General features: G+C 45.5%; 1 protein-coding gene across 1 annotated transcript in view; it reads left to right on the top strand.

Moving 5' to 3' along the window:
- The first annotated feature begins 5,131 nt into the window (after window positions 1–5,131).
- CYTH3 (cytohesin 3) overlaps window positions 5,132–20,978 on the top strand; it is a 91,222-nt gene continuing 75,375 nt past the window's right edge. The window contains exon 1 of the mRNA XM_032802171.2: window positions 5,132–5,307. Within this exon, the coding sequence (XP_032658062.1) occupies window positions 5,283–5,307 (25 nt within the window). The 5' untranslated portion in view covers window positions 5,132–5,282. The remainder of the gene's footprint in view (window positions 5,308–20,978) is intronic.

Raw genomic sequence — 20,978 nt, 5'->3', positions numbered from 1 at the left:
GTGAAGGCTGCAGTCCTACCACCTATGGCACCTATGAAAGGCCTAAGATTCTGGAGACAGAGCTAAGGGCCTGAAAAATCCCACAAAAGCTTGAGTCTCTGGTCAAAATCCTGTAGGCAGGTATAGGCTATCTCAGAGGTGGGCAAACTACGGCCCGTGGGACCATCCTGCCTGGCCCCTGAGCTCCCAGACGGAAAGGCTAGCTCCTGCCCCCTCCTCTGCTGATCCCTCTACCCTGCCCCCTCAGCTCGCCATGCCGACAGTGCTCTGGGCAGTGGGGCTGGCTCTGGCCAGGCGGTGGAGCTGCAAGCTCAGGACGTTCTGAGCAGCATGGTAAGGGGGTGGGCAGCAAGGGGGGTTTGATAAGGGGCAGGGGATCCCGGGAGGCAATTAGGGGACAGGGAGTCAGGGGTGGTTGGATGGGGTGGAAGTTCTGAGTGGAAGGGTCAGGGGACAGGAAACAGGGCCGGTTGGATAGGTGTGGGAGTCCCGGGGGGCCTGGCTGGGGGGTGGATAGGGATCAGGGCAGTCAGGGAATGGGGATCAGGGGGACTGGATAGGTATGGGAGTCCCAGGGGGCTTGTTGTGGGGGGGGGATGTGGATCGAGGGCAGGGCAGTCAGGGGGGCAGGGAGCAAGGGGGTTGGATGGGTCAGGAGTTCTGAGGAGGGCAGTCAGAGGACAGGAAGTAGGAGCGGGCAGAGGGCAGACTGTATGAGGAGGCACAGCCTTCCTTAGCCGGCCCTCCATACAGTTTCACAACCCTGATGTGGCCCTTGGGCCAAAAAGTTTGCCCACACCTGGGTTATCTGGTGGTCCTGTGACTCATGTAAATGTAGAAAGGTGAGCCTCCGGCACATATCAAAATGTGTGATTCACCCTCATAGAGCAGCAGTTCTCAAACTGTGGGTTGTGACCCTAAAAGTGAGTTGTGACCCTATTTTAATGAAGTTTCCAGGGCCAGCATTAGACTTGTTGGGAACCAGAGCTGAAGCTGAAGCCTGAACTCCAGTCCCACCCAAGGTGGTGGGGCTCAGGCTCCAGTCCCCTCACCCTCCACCCCAGGCAGTGGGACTTGGTCTCCACCCGCATCCTGGGGTCATATAGTAACTTTGTTGTCAGAACAGGGTTGCAGTGCAATGACGTTTGAGAACCCCTGCCACAGAGGGTCTTCCTCTCTACCAAAACAGCGGCCCCCTGACACACATAAAGGACTCCGTTGTAGACACCAAAACCTATATGGCCCCTCCTTCAATGCAGAAACTGTGGACCTGTCTGACTTGTACGGGTTGTCCTGCAGATGTTAAAATGGGGTGATCCTCATGCACTCCTGCAGCCCAGATTGGATGTCATGCATTCAACTGGGCTGCAGGAATAGCCTCCACCTGTCCTTCACACCTACTGTAATACTTGCTGGAGAAGCAGCTTCCTTTCAGCAGGAGAGAGCTGTCACGAAGAGCAGGGAAGCACCTGCAAAAAGTGCCAGTATTTGTCCTATGCTCCCCACCAGACTTTTATTTCTACATAGCTCCACCTCCCATAAATCCTGGCTTCTCTCAGCTGCCAGCTTCCCAAGCTATTCACATCCACCCCCAACTCTCTCCCCCCCTTTCTTATGTAACCCTTCTGTCCATCTGAGTTCGCAGCAATGAGGGCTGGGTTCAGTATCTATGGGGTTCCATTTCAATAACACAATGCAAAACCGTCTCGAGCCCCCACCCAGTGACCTGGGAAAATTACATACCACCTCCCAGGTGCCTCTAAGGGTATGTCTACACTACGAAATTAGGTCGAATTTATAGAAGTCAGTTTTTCGGAATTGTTTTTATACAGTCAATTGTGTGTGTCCCCACACAAAATGCTCTAAGTGCATTAAGTCGGCAGACTGCATCCACAGTACCAAGGCTAGCGCCGACTTCTGGAGCATTGCACTGTGGATAGCTGTGAGTAGCTATCCCACAGTTCCTGGAGTCTCTGCTGCCCATTGGGATTCTGGGTTGAGATCCCAATGCCTGATGGGGCAAAAACTGTATCGTGGGTGGTTCTGGATACATGTCATCAGGTCTCCCTCTCCTCTCTCCCTCCCTCTGTGAAAGTAATGGCAGACAATCATTTTGAGCCTTTTTTTCTGGGTTGCCTGAGCAGACACCAAACCACGGCAAGCATGGAGCCCACTAAGCTCACTGTCACCGTATGTCTCCTGGGTGCTGGCAGACGTGGGACTGCATTGCTACACAGCAGCAGCTCATTGCCTTTTGGCAGCAGAAAGTGCATTATGATTAGTAGCCACTACCACCACCACCACCACCACCATTATTATTATTCCCGGGTGCTCTTTTAGCCGACCTCAGTGAGAGCGGTCAGGGGTGCCTGGGCAGACCTAGGAGTGACTCAGCCAGGTCATTCCCATCTTCTGCTGATCACCCAGGAGATGATAATAGCTAGCACTTGTACTGCACCATCTTCTGGCAAGCAGCCAGGAGATGATGATGGCTAGCAATCGTAATGCAGCATCTTCTGCCGAGCACCCAGGAGATGACAATGGCTTGCAGTCATACTGCACCATCTGCTGCCAGTCTAAGATGTAAAAGATAGAGTGATCAAAACAAAAAATTGACCCGATTTGTTTTGTGAAATCAATGGCCTGCTAAACCCAGGCTTTTGAGTTCAATCCTTGAGGGGGCCATTCTGTGTGACAGTTGTTTGTGTTTCTCCTTGATGCAAAGCCACTCCTTTTGTTGGTTTTAATTCCCTGTAAGCCATGTCGTCAGTTACCCCTCTGTCAGAGCAAGAGCAGACAATTGTTTCGCGCAAAACCAGGCGAGGACGCGACAGCAGTGCGGTGATGACAGGGACGTGGTCATAGACTTCTCGCAAAGTACGGGCCAAGCAATGTGCACATCATGCTGATGAGCTCTGCATGAGCTCGCAAACACGCTGGCCAAACAGGAAATGAAATTCAAAAGTTTGTGGGCCTTTTCTTGTCTACCTGGCCAGTGCATCTGAGTTGAGAGCGCTGTCCAGAGCAGTCACAAACGATCACTCTGGGATAGCTCCTGGAGATCAATACCTTCGAATTGCATCCACACTATCCCAAATTTGACCTGGCAAGGCTGATTTCAGTGCTAATGCCCTCCTCAGAGGTGGATTAAAGATATAATTTTAAAGAGCCCTTTAATTAAAAAAAAAAAAGGGCTTTGTTATGTGGATGGGTTCAGGCTTAAATTGAGGTAATGCTGCTAAATTTGACCTAAAGTCGTAGTGTAGACCAGTGGAAAGAGGCAGTAGTTCCTCTCTTGCAAGCAGAGACAGTGTAGCAAGATCCTTTTAATAAAGGAGGGAAACAATGCGGCATTATGTTGGGGAAACACCACAAACAGGATTCATAACACAAACCATGAGTAAAAGACCCCCCAGTAGGTTTGGCAGTATCCTTTTCCCCTCAGGGTCTTAAGTCCAGCAACCCCAACAGTCACCCAAAGTCCAACAACCCAAAAGTCTCTGTCCCTGGTCAGTGCAGCCAAGAGAGTTCAAAAGTTTACCTGCAGAGTTTTACCTCCCAGCCCCCGGAGGGGTAATGCAGCAGTGTTAAGGGGCACATTACACGGTCCAAGGCCAACTGCCCCACTTCTCCATGGGGTTCTGCTGCAGCCTTTCCACCAGCTGTCCCATAAACTGCTCTGCTCCCCTAGCTGCTCAGCAACATATCTTCAGCCCCACCCCTCAGTGATTTCAGCTCTTTTGTGATGGCAGCTTGTAGTAGGGGAGCCTCAGTGCTGGTGCACTATTAGCCCAAAGTGAAGTCAGTTCAGCAGTCTGTAACTACACTCCTAATAGAATTAAAAGGAGCTCTGATACACCACAGTAGAGGCATCAATGATGCAACTAGCATCAGCCTCTAGGAAAAGCTACCTCCACTACTACAAACAACTCATTCCTTTTCCCTCCTGCCCCCCTGGTTTTGGAACCCATGTCCCTTGTCTAGTGAGTGCTACTTAGTTGACGGCCAATCCCTTTGTCATAAAACATTTTAATTGTCCTTGATTTACATAATCAAGGTAACAACACTTTATTCTTCCTGCCCCAATAACAGAGAAACTGGGGATCCCACAGGAGCCAAAGTGACCATTTGGGCTCACTGCAGGAGGGGTGGGTGTGCCTATGCAAACAAGATCAGTCCCTGAAGTTCTTTTCCACAACTTGCCACAATTCACCACTAAATGTCAGTGTAGAGTTCATCATGACTCTGCTTACACTTAATTTACCCATCTAATCCCCTGGACACTTCTACAAACTTAGCTACTGCCAACTTCTCAAACACCCCCAACAGCTCTCAGTCACCTCAACCTGGTGCCCCGCCCCCCAGCCCTTCCAAGAAACCTCCCTAGGCTCTATCTTCCCTCCCCCAGTTATCACCTAGCTATCCCCAGCCACACATACACCAGTCCTCAGCTTCCCCTTAGACTAGGCTCCAGTTAATCTCCCCTCCCCATTGGACACCTCTACAAACCCAGCTGCTGTTCAAGTTGCAAATTTTGGTTGGACATATTCCTGGAGACTTCAGGACAATAGTGGAGGGTGGCAACTGTAGCTGTTGTTAGCTGCCCTTCCAAAAAAACCCCCTCAATTGCCTCAACTGATCCCTCCAGACAGTCCCTACCTACTCCCCCGCTGCTCTTCAGCATCCACCAAATTTTGTCCAGCCTCCTATCTTCCTCCGTCCCCCTGCCACTGCTTGGGAGGCAAGGTGTATTGAGCTTAAACTGAAGTTTAGGTTACAAATCTACATCTACCAATTCTATGCAAAACATGCAACGACATAATTTGCATATAATTCTCATAGGGAGCTGTACAAACTTTGGCAGCTATGGGAGGAGCAGGAGCTTTACCCCTTCCACCCACGGGTGTGTGTGTGTGTGTGTGAGAGAGAAAACACCACCCGGCAAGAGCCCTGTTCACACTGGAAGGGATCCTAGGCCAGCGGGCTGCCCCCGCGGAGCCCCAGAACGGGGTGGGCGGTCGCTGTGCCACCCCAAAAGGAAAGTTGGGGATGAGGCAGCCCAGGGCTGGGCCCGGCCCGCCTTCCCCCTCCCACTCGTTGTGGGTCACATGAGAGGGGGCGGGCGGCTTGGGGAGAAGCAGCAGCTGCTGCCGCCAGGGCTGAGCTCGGGGCGGCTGTGGTGTGTGTGAGTGTGAGGAGGGGCGACGCGCCGGGAGCTGGGGAACTCCCCGGGCCTCGCTCAGCCTCTGCCGCTCCCGAGGGTCCTGCTCACTGCGCCAGCCATGGACGAGGAGGGCGGCGGCGGCGGCGGTAAGTGGCGGAGTTGGGGTGGGAAGCCGCCGGGGCTGGGGGAGGCTGGGCCGCCGGGTGTTGGCTGGGACACGGGCTCCTGTCCCTGGTCTCTCGTGGCGTGAGGCTTCGCGCTGGGGGGCACGTCCCCCGCCCCTGCTTTCCGCGTTCAGGCGCTGTGTGTTTGCTAGTGGGGAGGGCAGCGGGTGTCTCCCTCCCTGTCTGGACCGTCCTGCTCTCAGGGAGACGCCGATCCTGTCTCCCACGCACGAGCAGCCCACCTCCGCCGCGCCCTCCCATCGCCTCCCACCCGTGCTGCCCCTTCTCGTAACACTCGCCACACCCTCCTGCCTGCCCCTCACCCCATCTCTTTGCTCCCCTGCAACAACATACGGGTTCTGCCGAGCGCCCTGGGATACCCCATCACTCCCACCCTGCCCCCCGTATCGACATCCCCGACTGTGCCTCCCCCCCATCATCTTTAATGCAAAGCACTTACCCGGTATTTTCACCCTGTTCCCTCCACCTGCCCTATTGTCCCTCTCACCCTTCGCCCACTTGTGTTCCCCACCATACATCCCCTTTGCCCTTCCTTCCCTCCCCCACATAACAATCCCATTCATACACGTCTCTCTCAGCCCCCACACTATCCCCCCTAGACCTTCTTTTTGCATGTTTATTAATGTCTCTTGGGGGAAAACCAAGGGAAGTGACTATAATAACAAGTAGTGAATAGTTTTCAGGCTTCTGCATCCTGAATAAAGAGGAATGTTGTTGGAGGAGAAATGGGCCTTATCCTTTTGGCAGGGATGTGCAAGTACTGCCAGTCTTTGCTGTTCCTAGTCTAGGGACATTGCTCCTATTAGGATTGACTTGCTCAAGTTCCATGTGCTAATGACAACAATAGAGGGCTCTGTGCACCCTAATTTATGAATCTCCTCTACCCCCCAAAAGGTCAAACATTTCTGAGGGAGGAAAAATGAATGCACACTTGCTTAGGGTCTGTGTGAGAGTGTGCTGGAAAAGAGAAGTCAATTTAAACACCCTGACAGTAGAACTCACTGTATGCATCTATGTTTGGCCAGCTCTCAGGGTTGACTTGCCCCCATGGTGTTATATTGACAGCCAGTTGTTTGTTCTTGTGTCTCAACACAGTGAAATCATTGCACACTGTATGCAGCTGCTGCTCCTATAAGAAATTGTGTGTGTTTTGCAGTAAATAATGTACAGTGAAAAGGCTAATTATATTCTGCAACAGCCCTGCATCTGTGTGTAATTTTAATGTAGGTGCAATGATAATCACTGAGTGGTTCATCCAGTTTACACAAGGTAAACAATTTCCATAGGCAGTAATGTAAATGTTTCCAAATACACATCTTAGAAAATCAGGACGTGCCTCTTTCACCATCTTTTAGTACAACTGTGACCTTTCAGGAGTTAGTTTGTAGAATTACGTGAGCTAATAGACCCCAAACAGATTTGCACCAGGGCTTTCTCTGTTTAATCTGAAATGCGTTGTCTGTGTGAAGCTTTTTTGTCTGACTAGCCAATTATCAATGCCATCAGTAATAAGGATGCTGACTAACTGTTGTCCATATCAGAGGTAGTTTTTCAGGATAAGGTTGTTAATCAAGATGTCTTCCAAATAAAATAAACAGTAATTGTGTATGCATGAATGTATTTGTTTCATTATAAATATGTCAAGTAATGAGTGGTAAGATTAGTAGATGTAATGTGATTGCTAGCTCTTAAAGTAGTAAGGGAAAACTCCGAAATAAAGTGGGTGTGGTATTTGTTTTGACAAGTGAAAAAAATGCCATGATGCATCAGTAACATCACAGAAAAATATCCTACAAACAGTCTGTCTGTAAACATCAATATTTCTCAGCATTTATTTCCCTTAGCTGTTTTGTCAATAAGATACGACTTTTCTTTAAAAAGAAGAAAAGGAAAAAAAGTGGTTTTACTATTACTAATAGTAATGGGAAAACACTGTAGTAAATAGCAGAAAAATAGTAAATTAAAGATTTAATGTTTTAAACAACTTGGTATTACATCAATGGTATATCAACAGTATATCACTGAATTTTCACATATATGAAGAATACATTAATATGCTTGTTTATTGACATTCAATCCATCTAATATAAATATTTTTCACTTGTATGAGCTTGAATCAGCAAAAATATATTAACTTTCACACTGCAGAGTATGTGAAAAATTGGTTTCTTCAGCCTTAAGGTCCAGTTCTGCAAGGTGCAGAGAGCCTACTTTGAGGTTCTGAACACCTTCAGTTCCCATTGAGGTACATTGGATTTGAAGTACTTGGCACCGTGCAAAGATTGGAGCCTCAGAATGGATCTGCTTTTTACTGAAAAAGTCACTTCTATTATTCTTCTCAGATTATTTGTCACATCTCATTTAATAAAAAATGTACTATTCAAGGTGGTCAAATTATTGTATAGTTTACAAGTGTCCTTAGCGTTATAATATTACAGATCCAAATAACTGAAACTGCCCTGTCTCTACATTAAGCGTATTTGAACTGTTACATTAGCCTTTTGTGATTATTACACTAATTTTAATAAGAAAAAGCCTAATTCTGCTTTCCTTTCTTGTTCAAAACTTCCGTTGGTAGAGTAGGATTAGTTTAACATTATTTTAAACTAACTAGATTTTGGAATGAGAAGTGGTAAGAAAATTGACCATATCATGACAAGAGATTACATATACAGAGTGAAGTGTCAACTTGAAATCTAGTCAGTTTTAAAAATGAATTAACAGCAGTTTTAGCTACGCCTGCCCTGAGACTCTGTGCTGATTTCTGAGCTGTTAAAATTCCATTTTTATTATGTTAAAAATAGTTTTCTCTTGCCTGTCACTGAAAGACCAACATAAAGAGGTGTTCAATTCATAAAAATAAATGAATTTGACAGTGTGAATCAGTGGCTAGGGCATTGGACTGGGATTAAGAAGACCTGAGTTCTGTTATCAGCACTATCATTAGCCTGATGTGTGATCTTGAGTTCATCTCTTTGTGCCTCCATTTCCTCATCTGTAAAATGGGAAAAAGTTATATGGTCCTCTTTTAGTAAAATATTTTGAGATGTGTGGATGAAAACAGCTATGCATTATCATTAAAAAAGAAAAATAAAATTTGATAGAGAAGCTGTCAAATGTAGGACATGCTCCCTACTAGTTTAAAATCTCCCCCCCCCCCCCGACACGTTTCCGGTAGTATAAATGTGGGCATAAAGGCCCATGCCATACCATCTATTATCACATAAAACTCCCATTGATTTCAAAGGGGCTCTGTGCATGGAATAGAAGTAATATATGATCCAAATTAATCAGTGTTTTATTTCAGCTGTCTGTTGTGTTCTAATTACAAGGATCTTTGTATTTAGTTCAGGAGATGATGTTGATTCGCCTTCCTTCCCCAGCTTGAAATGTTTTCTTTTATAACTTTACTAGACTGAAGCATCTCTTGCTGCAGTTAGTATGGTGCTAGTGTTGCATTTGAATATCTGAGGTCCTTGCATTTGGTAGCAGGTGTTATGCTTGTGTAGTGATAAATAGTGAAAGTTTGTTTTGAGATAATTTCCAGGCCTTAAAATTCTTAGTCAAATCGGATTATTCTGCATAAAAATTTATGGCAGAATATAGCTCCAGTTATTTTGTATTAGGATCAGTTCTAATTCTGTTACATTTGTTTTCTTGAATTTGATTCCAGTACCGCTTAGACAGTTGTTGCATATTCTCTCCCATTCAGGTCATGAAGAATTCTGCCTATGAAAGGACTGCAAAATCAGTCACTTACTCTTTTTTTAATTAGTAGCTTGGGGGGGGGGGGGGTCATTGGTTTTTAAACAAAGTAAAAGGTGCTGAATTCACAGAGAGACAAATCCCTCCACCCTTCCCAAACAGCTACAGCTAGGGTGACCAGATGTCCTGATTTTATAGGGACAGTCCCGATTTTTGGGTCTTTTTCTTATATAGGCTTCTATTATCCTCCACTCCCTTCCCAAGTTTTCACACTCGCTGTCTGGTCACCCTAGCTACAGCACAAGCAGTGCAATGTAAACTTCTCCATATTTTTCCCTAAACTCTGTACTTCAGTCCTAAACTCTGAGGCATTTCTTTGCATGAAAGGTAATTGAGTATTCAAGTTCTTTCAATCCTTGACCTCTCTGCTGGAACTGCCGACGAGAATGCCAAGTGGGGTGTTGGTTTCTGTGGTGTAGGCACCTGCCCGGGAGGAACTAGACTGAAACCACCAGCACATTTCACACAGGCCACAGAAGAAGAACTTGCTGACAAAGCAAATGTCGTAAGTCTGCTTTCACTGTGTCTAAATGGAAAAGCACAGTTATCCATTTTTAGGTTAAAGGATGATAAATTTAATAATAAAGGCAAAAGTTCCCTGAGAAAAAACAGGTAAAAGAATTAAAACTGGTTTTCAAGAAAATTAATTTAAGTATGGTAGGAGTTAAAAAGAAGTATTCTTAGGCTCTAGTCAACCTTTTTGTGTCCCATATTTTCCATTTCTCTGTAAAAGCCTGTAGAAGGGAGAATATGCACTGAAAAATGCGTGTGAACTGGAAATTCACTGCATCATGTATTATACACAAATATTTCTTTTCTGTGTTTGGAGCCATAACTATATGCTGTAGTCATATAATATGATATGCTTAAATTCCAACAGTAACCAAAAAGTGTTAACCAGCATCTATTACATATGTCTAATTTCAGAGCACTGGGTCTGGATAACTTGCACCTGCAGTTTTAAAGAGTTGGTCAAGAAGCTCTCTGAGGATTGATGTTAATTAAAAAACAAAAATCTGGGGAAATTCCAAATAGAGAGAGCCTGGGTTCTGCCAGTAATTAAAAAGGGTAAATGGGATGACCTTGGTTTAGACTAGTTAGCTGGACATTGATCGCAGGCAAAATAATGGAGCAGTTGATACGAAACTGAATCAGTATAGTACTAATGGACAGAAATATAATGAATATCAGTCAGGATGGTTTCATGATAAATAGGCCTTGCTCTTGATGTAATTACAAGTTTGGTTGCAAAGGATAACTGGTCATGTCAAATACCTTATAGAATTTTAATATATTACATGAGATTTGGGTTAAAAAATAGTTCTATGGGAAATCAGCATGACACATTAAATGGATTAAAAACTAGCTAACTGATTGATGATTCCCATTAATCATTATAGTTTTAAATTTAATGGGGAAATCTTACGGATTTGTTCTTGGCTCAGTGCTATTGACTGTTCCCTTTCAATCATCAGAAGAAAACATGAAATAATTGCCGATAAAGTTTGCAGAGATTGCAAAACTTCATGAGGTGGTAAATAATAAATAGTCTCTTACACATTGTTCTTTGGATGTCATGATACAGTGAAACAATATGTATTAATATAGACAAGTACAAGGTTATATATTATACATAGAGAATGGGATTATATACTGCAAAGCAATGACAGGGGATAATGGTAGATAACCAACTGAATGTGGTTGCAACGCTATTGCTGAAATGGCTAATGAATGTTGTTGCAATGCTATTGCTAAAATGGCTAATGTGATCCTTGGATGTACAAACTGAAGAATATAAAATTGGAATAGAAAGATATTTGCTCTCCATATGGCATTGGTAAAATCACTACTGGAATACTGCGTCCAGGCCAGGTGTCAACACTTTTTAAGCAGCAAAGAATCCTGTGGCACCTTATAGACTAACAGACGCATCTGACAAAGTGGGTATTCACCCACAAAAGCTCATGCTCCAAAACGTCTGTTAGTCTATATGGTGCCACAGGATTCTTTGCTGCTTTTACAAATTCAGACTAACACGGCTACCCCTCTGATACTTAACAATTTTCAAAAGGACATTGAAAATTTTTTAACGGGGTCAGAAAAGACCAATAAGAATGATTTGATGTCTGGCAAGCAGATCTTACAATGAGAGACTGAAGGAATACAGATTATTTACTTTGTCAAAGAGAAAGTTAAGAGACAATTTGAACATGGTTTATGGGTACCTACACAGAGAGACGATAATACTAAAAAAGTCTTTAATCTCAGACAAATATATAACAATATCCAGTGGATAGAAGAAGTCAAACTAGAAATAAGGGGCAGTTTTTAAGAGGCTAGGGCAATTAACCACTGGAACAACTTACCAAGGAGTGTGGTAGATTCTCCATCCCTTAGTCAGTGGAGATGTGACTACACTAACTGAGGGTCTACCCTTTTTAAAGCAAGATTGGATTTCTTTGTAGAATATATGCTCCAGTTCACTCACAAGATGAACTACTCAAACCCTCCCTCTTTGTGCCTCTGCTTCCATCTCTGCATAGAATCTTGACGTTTTTTACGCTGGAGAATATTGACAAAATCTGACTTTCCCCTTCCCTCAGCTTGCTTCTCTTCCCTCTCCTACAACTCTTTCCTTCTTCCCTCTCAAATGCAGATGTTTGCTGTCCTCTAAACCAGCGTTTTTCAAAGTTCGAGTCAGTCTTGACATGTAAGGCACTGGGTCGCTCTGGTCAGCACCGCTGACGAGGATGTTAAAAGTCCTGTTGGTGGTGCTGCCCAGCTAAGGCAGGCTAGTGTCTGCCTGCTCCGACACTGCACTGCACCCTGGAAGTGGCCAGCAGCGAGTCCGGCTTCTAGGCAGGAGGACCATGGGACTCCAGCGCTGCCCCTGCCCTGAGTACTGGCTCCACACTTGGCCAATGGGAGCTGGGGAGCGGGGGGAGAGTGGTGCCAGTGGGCAAGAACCGGGCAGAGCCACTTGTGCGCCTCCTCCTAGGAGCCGCACCCGCTGCTTCAGGGGCAGAGCACGGCCCATGGTGCCAGGACAGACTAGAAACCTGCCTCTGCACCCCGGCTGCACCGCTGACCAGGAGCCACCAGAGGTAAGTCCGCGCCCCAATCCTCTGTCTGAGCCCTGAGCCCCCCAAACCTGGAAACCCTTCCTGCACCCCAAACCCCTCATTCCCAGCCCCACCCCGCAGCCCTCACCCCCGTGCCCCAGCTCTTGAGTTCCTCCTACATCCCAAACCCCTCATCCCCAGCTCCATTGAGTTGCAGGCATCAATAATTTTCTTCAACTGGGTCCCCAGGAAAAAAGTTTGAAAACCACTGCGCTAAACTCTCTACTTGCCTCAATAACCCCATCCCATCTCCTGATCTTTCTCATGTCCATGCTCATCCCTTCCCTTTCTCTTAACCTGTCACTCTCCTCTTATTCTTTCCCCATACAACATAAGCATTCTTTTGCCTGTCCCATCTTAAAAAAATCCCATTTGTGACCCACACAGTTTACCTCTCCATCTGCTGCCCCATCTCCCTTTCATCACCAACACCCCCTGCCCCACCTTCTGATAAGCCTTCCCAGGGCCGCCCAGAGGATTCAGGGGGCCTGGGGCAAAGGCATTTCGGGGGCCCCTTCCATAAAAAAATTGCAATACTATATTCTCGTGGGGGCCCCTGTGGGGCCCAGGGCAAATTGCCCCACTTGCTCCCCTCCACAGGCAGACCTGGGAAAAATAAACCTTCCACATCTCAGCACAAACCCAGTTTTGAGAAAACTTCTTTACAAGGTATCACTGGTTCTCAGTATCAGTAGGGGCTAAAAGGCACTAAAGCTCATGAAAGGGTGGACAATATTTCCATCAAAACTTTTTTTGGATTGAAAACTAGGTTTTTAAAAAGCAGAAAAATCATGGAAAATGTCTGCTTCCATCAATTTGTGTTTTTTTTTAATTGAAAGCTGAAATTCATCTGCCAACTTGAACTGGTTTTGAGGTTTCAGAACTGTGTGGCCAAATTTTTGCTGTTGCGTGTTTGATTGTTTAAAGAAACAATAAAAAATTCTGCTTAAAAAAATCCAAAACTTTGAACCAGCTCAGTTGTGACCAAATGCTGAGCCATCCAGTCAGAGATTTTTCCAGGTTTGATACACTGCTGGCTTCCTTGACTACATAACTTTGGCTTTGTTAGGTGTAGAACATAAGAAAGCATATTGGGTCAACCAAAGGTCACCAGCCCAGTTTCTGTCTACTGACAATGGCATGCCAAGTGCCCAGAGGGAGTGAACCAAGGTATATCAAGTGATCTCTCTTCCCATCCATCATTACCTCTGACAAACAGAGCTAGGACACCATTCTTACCATCCTGGCTAATAGCATTAATGGACTTAACCTCCATGCATTTATCTCTTTCTAGAGACTGGCATGGGCCGTCGGTCCCTCAAAAACTGCAGACGGTTACTGTGGTTTGTCCTTAGCATAGGTTATGCACATACTCCACGAACTGAGCATTTAAGCTTGTTCCAGATCTGGGAGAGCTATGTTGTGAAAAACTGAAATGCTCAAAATAGCACATGCATGTGAATGACACATGGTGCTAAAATTAAATTAACCAGGGTTCTCAAACTGGAGGTTGGACCTCGGGTCACAAGTTATTACTGGGGTTTGCGAGCGTGCAGCTCCACCTCAAACCCGCTTTGCCTCCAGATTATAATAGTGTTAATATATAAAAGTGTTTTCAATTTATAAGGAGGGAGTCGCACTCAGATGTTTGTTATGTGAAGGGGTCACCAGGACAAAAGTTGTGAACCATTGAATTAACCCTCTGAAGCCTCAGGGATGCAGGGGTTCGGGGGTCTCCATTGTAGGGTGGGAAGGATAATTGCTCTTTTCTGTGATCCTTCCTCCAGTGGCTAATTTTAAATGAAGCTACCCTCCCCTGACATGAATCTCCCTATGGCACTGAAATTAAATATTGACTATAATTTGGCATTTGAGAAGTGAAAGGGAAGGAAGCCCTAACGGAAAACCTAACAGCTTGGCTCTTCTGCAAGCCTCAAACTGCTGAATGAGCTTTAGGGCAGGGAAGGCTGTGCCTCCCAAACGGACTGGCCTCCTCAGAATCCCTGACCCATCCTGCTCCTTGTCCCCTCACTGTCCCCCAGAAACCCCACCCAACCACCACCTCGGGACCCCACCCCTGCTCCCTGTCCCCTGACTGCCCTGACCCCTTTCCACCCCCTCACTGAGTCCTGACAACCCCCCCGAATGCCTACAATCCAACCCCCCCCATTCCCTGTCCCTTGACCGCCCCCCCAACCTCTGTCCTCTCCCTGACTGGCCCCAAGACTCCCTGCCCCTGGCTCACCCAGAGCTCAGTGTGCCCCTGAACAGCTGCAGCGTGCCTCCTGCCGGCCTCCTGAGCTCCTTCCGCTCAGCCCGGAGCTCGCAGCCCCACCCCCTGACCACGCGGCTCTGAGCGGGGTGGAGCTCAGGAGGCCCGCCGGATGGACGCTGCAGCGCCATGCAGGATCGCTGCTTGTTATGCTGAGGCTCCAGGAGAGGGGTGGAGGTGGGAGCCTTGGTCGTTCTCTTGGGGGCCCCTGCGGGGCCTGGGGCAAATTGCCCCACTTGCCCCCCCCCCGGGCGGCCCTGAACCTTCCTCACTAGCTCCTTTGTCATTTATTGTGAACAATGCCACCATCCTGCCTGTTGCTGAGGCCCATATCTTGGGTGTCATCTTCGTCTCAGACCTCTCTGTAGGTCCTCACATCCAGACTATGTCTACATCTTGCTGGTGCTTTCTGCATATCATCTCTAAGATACTTTTCTGTCTGTCTGTGCAGCTAAAACTCTTGTTAAGGCTTTCATCTTCTTGTCTGAATTACTGTAACTTCTTCTCTCTGGCCTTGACAAATGCAAATGTGCCTCAGTGACATCCATTCAGAAATCATTTTCCTAACATGTTGCTTTGACCATGTCATTCGTCTCTTTGCATACCTCCATGGTCTCCCCCTTTTTCTATCACATCAGACATAAGCCCCTTGTCTTCACTTCCAGGGCCCTTCATAGCCTACCTATCATCTCTCATCCTTTGAGATTTCAGCTTCTGCCTCTGATTTGCCCTTAGTGCCACATTGCATTGCTCACTTGGTTAAATTTTTATACACACTCCCCATGAACATCCTCGCACTAAAACTTTATTCTCGTTTAAAACCCTCCTTATATCTCTCCTTTTCTTTGGTGCCTGCCCCCCCCCCAAAAAAAATTATAAAAAGACAACAGCTAGGCTGTTAGTGTGCTGCCTGTCATGCTGATACCTGTTGTCTAGTTTCCTTGTACTCTGCTGTCTATCTTTTTTAGGGTTGCCAACCATTCAGGATTGTCCTGGAGTCTCCAGGAATTAAAGAGTAATCTTTAATTAAAGATTATGTCATGTGATGAATATGTCCTACCAAAACTGGCAACCCTAATCTCTTTGTTCTCTCTTGTTTTTTACTTAATTCTTGCTCTGAAGAGTTTATATTCTATTTTTTTTGCAGCGCCTCCTTGAGTGTATTCTTTCAAGGTATAGTCGTTGATTATGTGATCACATAATATTTCATCTCATACAACATGTGCATCAGGATGGACAATGAATGAGTCAGTAGACTGTGGTGATTGAATGAGGCAAGGTTTCCCCAGGTTAATTAATTTCAAAAAGTGGATGGTGTACAGCAAATGAAACATCCCCTGTATGATCCTTTTCTCCCTTAGTTCTAGAATTCAGCAAGATATTTAAGTATACATCTTGGTGAAACGCCCTTAGTAAAGGGTGTGAGTGCATGTGTAGTTAATAAGGTACATAGGTACGTGCTGAACCTTCAAGATAAAAATAACCATTTAAGAACTGACTCATTCCTTGAGCACATTTGTCCTGTGCTCTGATTGAAGCAGGAATATATCGTATGTGATCATGTAATTAAAAGTACCTGGGAGCAGAGAATAATGTAGTCCACACAACTTTACTTGGGCATTCCTGGGTCTGAGTGCTTCACTTGGTAGTCTCTTCATAGAGTTAGTTATTTGACTTGTGTGCATCTTCATTAAAAAATCACACAATATTAAAGTAACTTTATTTTTAACATGTATGTGTAGTTTTCAAGCAAATATCTGGCAAAGTGATTTTAATTTTAAAAAGAATCCAACAATTTCATGGGAAAGCAAATTTTTTGGACAGCAGTGTTTCCTCTTAGCAGGGATAGACATATAAAATCCACTAGAAAACCATTTGTTTTGTGGTCCTTTGAGATTTGTCTGAAAAAGGAAGTGGTTTGACCTATTCGGTTGCTATGAAGTAAAAACATTCTTGTTTTTGGTGAACATCTGTGTAACGTTTATTTCATTACATTTTGGAGATCTTTTAAACTCACAATTTGATGATAATATAAGGTTTAATTAAAAGAAAATTAAGTGCTACATAGTTAGTTCCCCAGTTGCATTAAGTACTGGTATCTACTTGTAGGTAGATTTTTTTTTTTTTTAAACAATTTTAAGCAGACAACTTTTCTCATTAAAGGTAGCTTTAAAAAGATGATCCTTTAGTACACAGGCACAGTAATATTTTATCATTTTTCAGAAAAAAGCGTCTGTTAGATTCCCTACTCTTGTGTTGTGATGCCAGATTATGTTGATCAGTTTCTTGTCTGGTCATTTAGTTTCCCTTTATATAAAAAGCTCAATAGGAACTCACTGAATGAGAATTTTGGTAGGTGGAAAAACTGCAGGACTGAGTCTGTAATTTCCCCTAGGATGGAAAGGGAGTCCTGAAGAAGACTGCCAGCTTCGTCTTTCTTGACCAGACAAGAGCGTCGGAGCCTTCCCAAAAGTGAGGGGGGCCAGGGGCCTCACCCCCCTTTCTCCGCCCCTCCAAGGCCCTGATCTTGGCCCTTCTCCCTACCCCAGCCCGGAGCCTTCTCTTGAACCCGAAACCCCTCATCCTCAGCCCCGCACCAGAGCCGTAACTATGTATTTTTGCACCCGAGGCAAAATATAAAATGGCGCCCTCCCGCAAGGCCGGCTCTTCGGCGGCGGGTCCCTCATTCCCTCTCGAGGGAAGGGCCTTCTGCCAAATTGCTGCCGAAGAATGAATGAAGTGGCGGCAGTAGAGCCTCTGATTTTGGGGAGTCAAACTCATGATTTTTGACTGCTTGGGCTGGTAATGTTGCTTCCAAGATGGTCTCTGGTTCCAGTCCAGTTCCAATCCAGAGAGAGACTCACAGGTTAAGAGAGGAGGGAGGTGCTGAATATCAGCATTGGCCACTAGGGATCAGCATGTGTCCTGAGAATGCTGGGAGTTCAGGTCTGCAGGGCAGGATCAGGGGTGGCAGGTTTGTAGAAATTTTGGTGGTGCCCAGAACCTGCCCTGGCCCAAACTCCGCCCCCCTAACTCTGCCCCCTGCCCGTTCGCCCAAGGCTCTGGGAGGGAGTTTGGGTGAGGGAGGAGGCCTGGGGTGCAGGGCCGGGGATTGGGATGCAGGCTCTGGAAGGGGGTATGGAGGGAGGGGGTGCAGGTTCTGGGAGGGAGTTTGGGAATGGGAGGGGTGCAGAGGGATGGGGTGTAGGGGTGAGGGCTGTGGGTTGTTGCTGCAGATGAGGAGTTTGGAGTATGGGAGGGGCTCAGGGTCAGAGTAGGGGTGAGGGCTCTGTCGGGGGCTGGGAGGTTTGGGGTGCTGGAGGGGCTCAGGGCTCGGTCAGAGGGTTGAGGGTGCGGTGGGGGGTGAAAGCTCTGACTGGGGGTGTGGGCTCGGAGTGGGGCAGGGCTGGGGATGAGTTTGAGGTGCAGGCAGGCTGCTCCGGGACAGGGGCGAGAGAGGAGGACTCCCACCAGCTCTTTCCCTGCCGGCAGCAGCAAGCTCTGGGGGAGAAGCCCCCATTTCCTGCCCCCCCCCAAGCAGCACACTCACCCCCATCACTGTCACTGCATGTGCTCCTAGGGCCCCTCTCAGATCCAGGAATCTCCCTTTCCTCCCCCATGTTCGGTGCGGGGGGGGAGGGTGCTGCGTGCACCTCCTCGCCTGTTGTTGCCCCTGACTGTAGCCTCACAGTGAACCATTCATAACTAGTCTTTGCATATGACCTTTCAACCAGTTATGCACCCACTTTATAGTAATTTCTATAGTGTGCTTGTGAGAATGTCATGTGGGACTCTCTAAAGCTTTAGTAAAATCAAAATAAATCATGTATAATGCTTCCTCCTCATCTAATAGACCAGTAACCCTATCAAAGAAGAAAGTTAGGTTGGTTGAGCATGATTTGCTCTTGACAAATCCATGTTGCCTATTACTTATTACCCTGTTATCCTCTAGGTGTTTACAAATTGATTGTTTAATAGCTTGTTCCAGTATCGTTTTAGGTATCAACATTCGGCTGATAGGTCTGTAATTCCCCAGGTCCTTTTGTTCCCTTTTAAAAAGATAGATACTATGATTGCCTTTCTCCAGTCTTCTGGGACCTCACCCAGCCTCCATGAGGTCTCAGAGATAATTGCTGATGGTCCTGAGACTTCTTAAGCTAATTCCTTAAGTACCGTAGGATGTGACAGAGTCCTGTGGCACCTATATAGACTAACAAAAGTATTGGAGCATAAGCTTTCATGGACGAATACCCACTTCATCAGACGCATGTGGTGGAAATTTCCAGAGGCAGGTATAAATATTTATCTATCACAGGACTCTTTGTCGCTTTTTACAGATCCAGACTAACATGGCTACCTTTCTGATACTTGATACCAGAGGGGTGAATTTCATCAGGCTCTGCTGCCTTGAATACATGCATCTAACTTACCCAATAATCTTCAACCTGTTCTTTCCCTATTGTGATTTGTGTTCTTTTCCCTCTTTTTGTTAAGCATCTGATCACAATTTTTTTTTTTTTTTTTAAGGAAAGTCTGAAACAAAATAGGTGTTTAAAAAACCTCAGCCCTCTTGATCATATCTGTTGTTAGTTCTCCTTTCCTGTCAAGTAGTAGGGCTACACTTTCCTTCCCCTCCCTCTCTTACTCCTAAATTCCCATCTTATTAACTTTTATGGCCCTTGCTTGATGATGCAATATTTAAAGTAAAAATTGGAGATAAGATTTGGCTGTGAAGTTTGAATCTGGTTCAAAATCTATCCTTTTCCCCAAAGTTGGATTGGGCTTGTTTATAATGTTATTAGTACACGTGGGCCTTGACTAGAAAAAGACAAATTAGTCTGTTATTTTTAGAGTAAAACCTTCAAGTCTCCATCAGAAACATTTGGGCATGTGTAAATAAGGAGACTAATATTTCCTGAATGTCTTGCATGGGAGCACCTCTGAGTTGTAGACTTGATTCGTTATATGACTGCATAATTAACAGCCAACATAATTTACAGCGTGAAATTGCATATTTCCTACTTGTTCAGGTTACAGTATACTCTGCAGGTATGTTTCTTTCTTATGATAGTCTTCATTTCCACTTTTTTCCTCCTATCCCTGGGTTAAACTGGAATAGCCCCTTTTGTTTTTGTAAACCTCTAATATTACACCTTTATAAAGGACTTCGCCTTATGAGCAAGAAGTCTAGCATAATGTGCCCAATTGTGACCCACGCAACTCCTGCTGATGTAAATGGGAATTTTACACATGGAATGATAGCATCCCAAAGTAGCACTTTTAAGATTTAATTTACAATTGCACCACATATCTGGAAATTGCAAAATAAGGAATTGTATTTTCTCTTGTTCGTAATGAAGGTTTGAACACTATTCTTTCTTGTTCATCTGAGACACCCGTCTGGATAAATGAACTTCCTGCCCACTCCTTCTAGACCAAAGAGAAATGTTCCCACCAGAATGTGTTCTGTTTCCAAATACTATGTGATTATGCAACTATTTGCACATGTAATTCTTCCATTTGTAAAGCTGCAGCACATTCCACTTTTAATGATTCATAAATGACCAGTCAGGGACTTGGGAGAGAGGGCAGCTGAGAAAACTGGCAATAAAGCAAGAGGCTTTTGGAGGAGGCCCTGTCAAGCAGAGATGCTATTCCAGCAGAGAAGTCCTGCAGGGTGGGTGCCTTCTCCAGCTGTGAACCTCCTAATGTGTTCAGGAAAGGGGCTTTGTTTTGCGTGTTTTAAGAGTTCTGGTGGAGAGGATTCAGAGGAGTTTGGCCCATTTCTTGCACATGTTAAGTGCCGTGCAACTTAGATGTGCCTGTCCTGAAAAGCTGCCTGCAAACTGTGCAGACTGATAATCTGTTGTAAGGGATCTGCCAACTTAATTACTTGGGGGAAAAAATAAAAATTTTATTTTTGTTCAGTTGGGGTCCCACTCTTTTTGGGACCCAGCCAAATTAGAGAGTTTGCATTTGGAGAGTGTACCTCCTTCAGAAGCTATCGAGCTAAATCAAACCTAAATTTAGGCTGTCCGCATTTTTAAACACAAGTGTACATGCCAGAGGGAAAAATCTGTAACCCACTTAGTCCAGAGTGGGCCTGTCTGTCACATTTATGATTGGAAAGCCCAGAAGTTGAAATAGGTAGATCTGCAATATGGAAATAAAGCCCTGGAATCACTTTCTTAAATGAAAAGCCTTATAATTTAACTAATCGACTCTTATTAAATTGACTTTAAAAATTGGTTGTAATCTATTATACTGCTCTCTTCAATTATTGTTTGACACTGAAAAATGCCTCGTAGCATTAAAAAAAGTATAATTCACCCCCTGTCTATAGGTAAGGAGGATATTTGCTGTAATTTCCTCCCATTCTTCTGTCCTCCACAACTGGAAGCCCTGGATCAGGACTTGTATAGGAACTGACTCTTAAGTGAAATAAAGAAGAGAGGATTTTCATCTATAAT

The sequence above is a fragment of the Chelonoidis abingdonii genome, chromosome 9 (genome assembly GCF_003597395.2).
Source record: "Chelonoidis abingdonii isolate Lonesome George chromosome 9, CheloAbing_2.0, whole genome shotgun sequence".
Classification (NCBI taxonomy): domain Eukaryota; kingdom Metazoa; phylum Chordata; order Testudines; family Testudinidae; genus Chelonoidis; species Chelonoidis abingdonii.
Note: the sequence above shows the minus strand (reverse complement) of the source record. Positions and strands in the feature narration are given on the sequence as shown.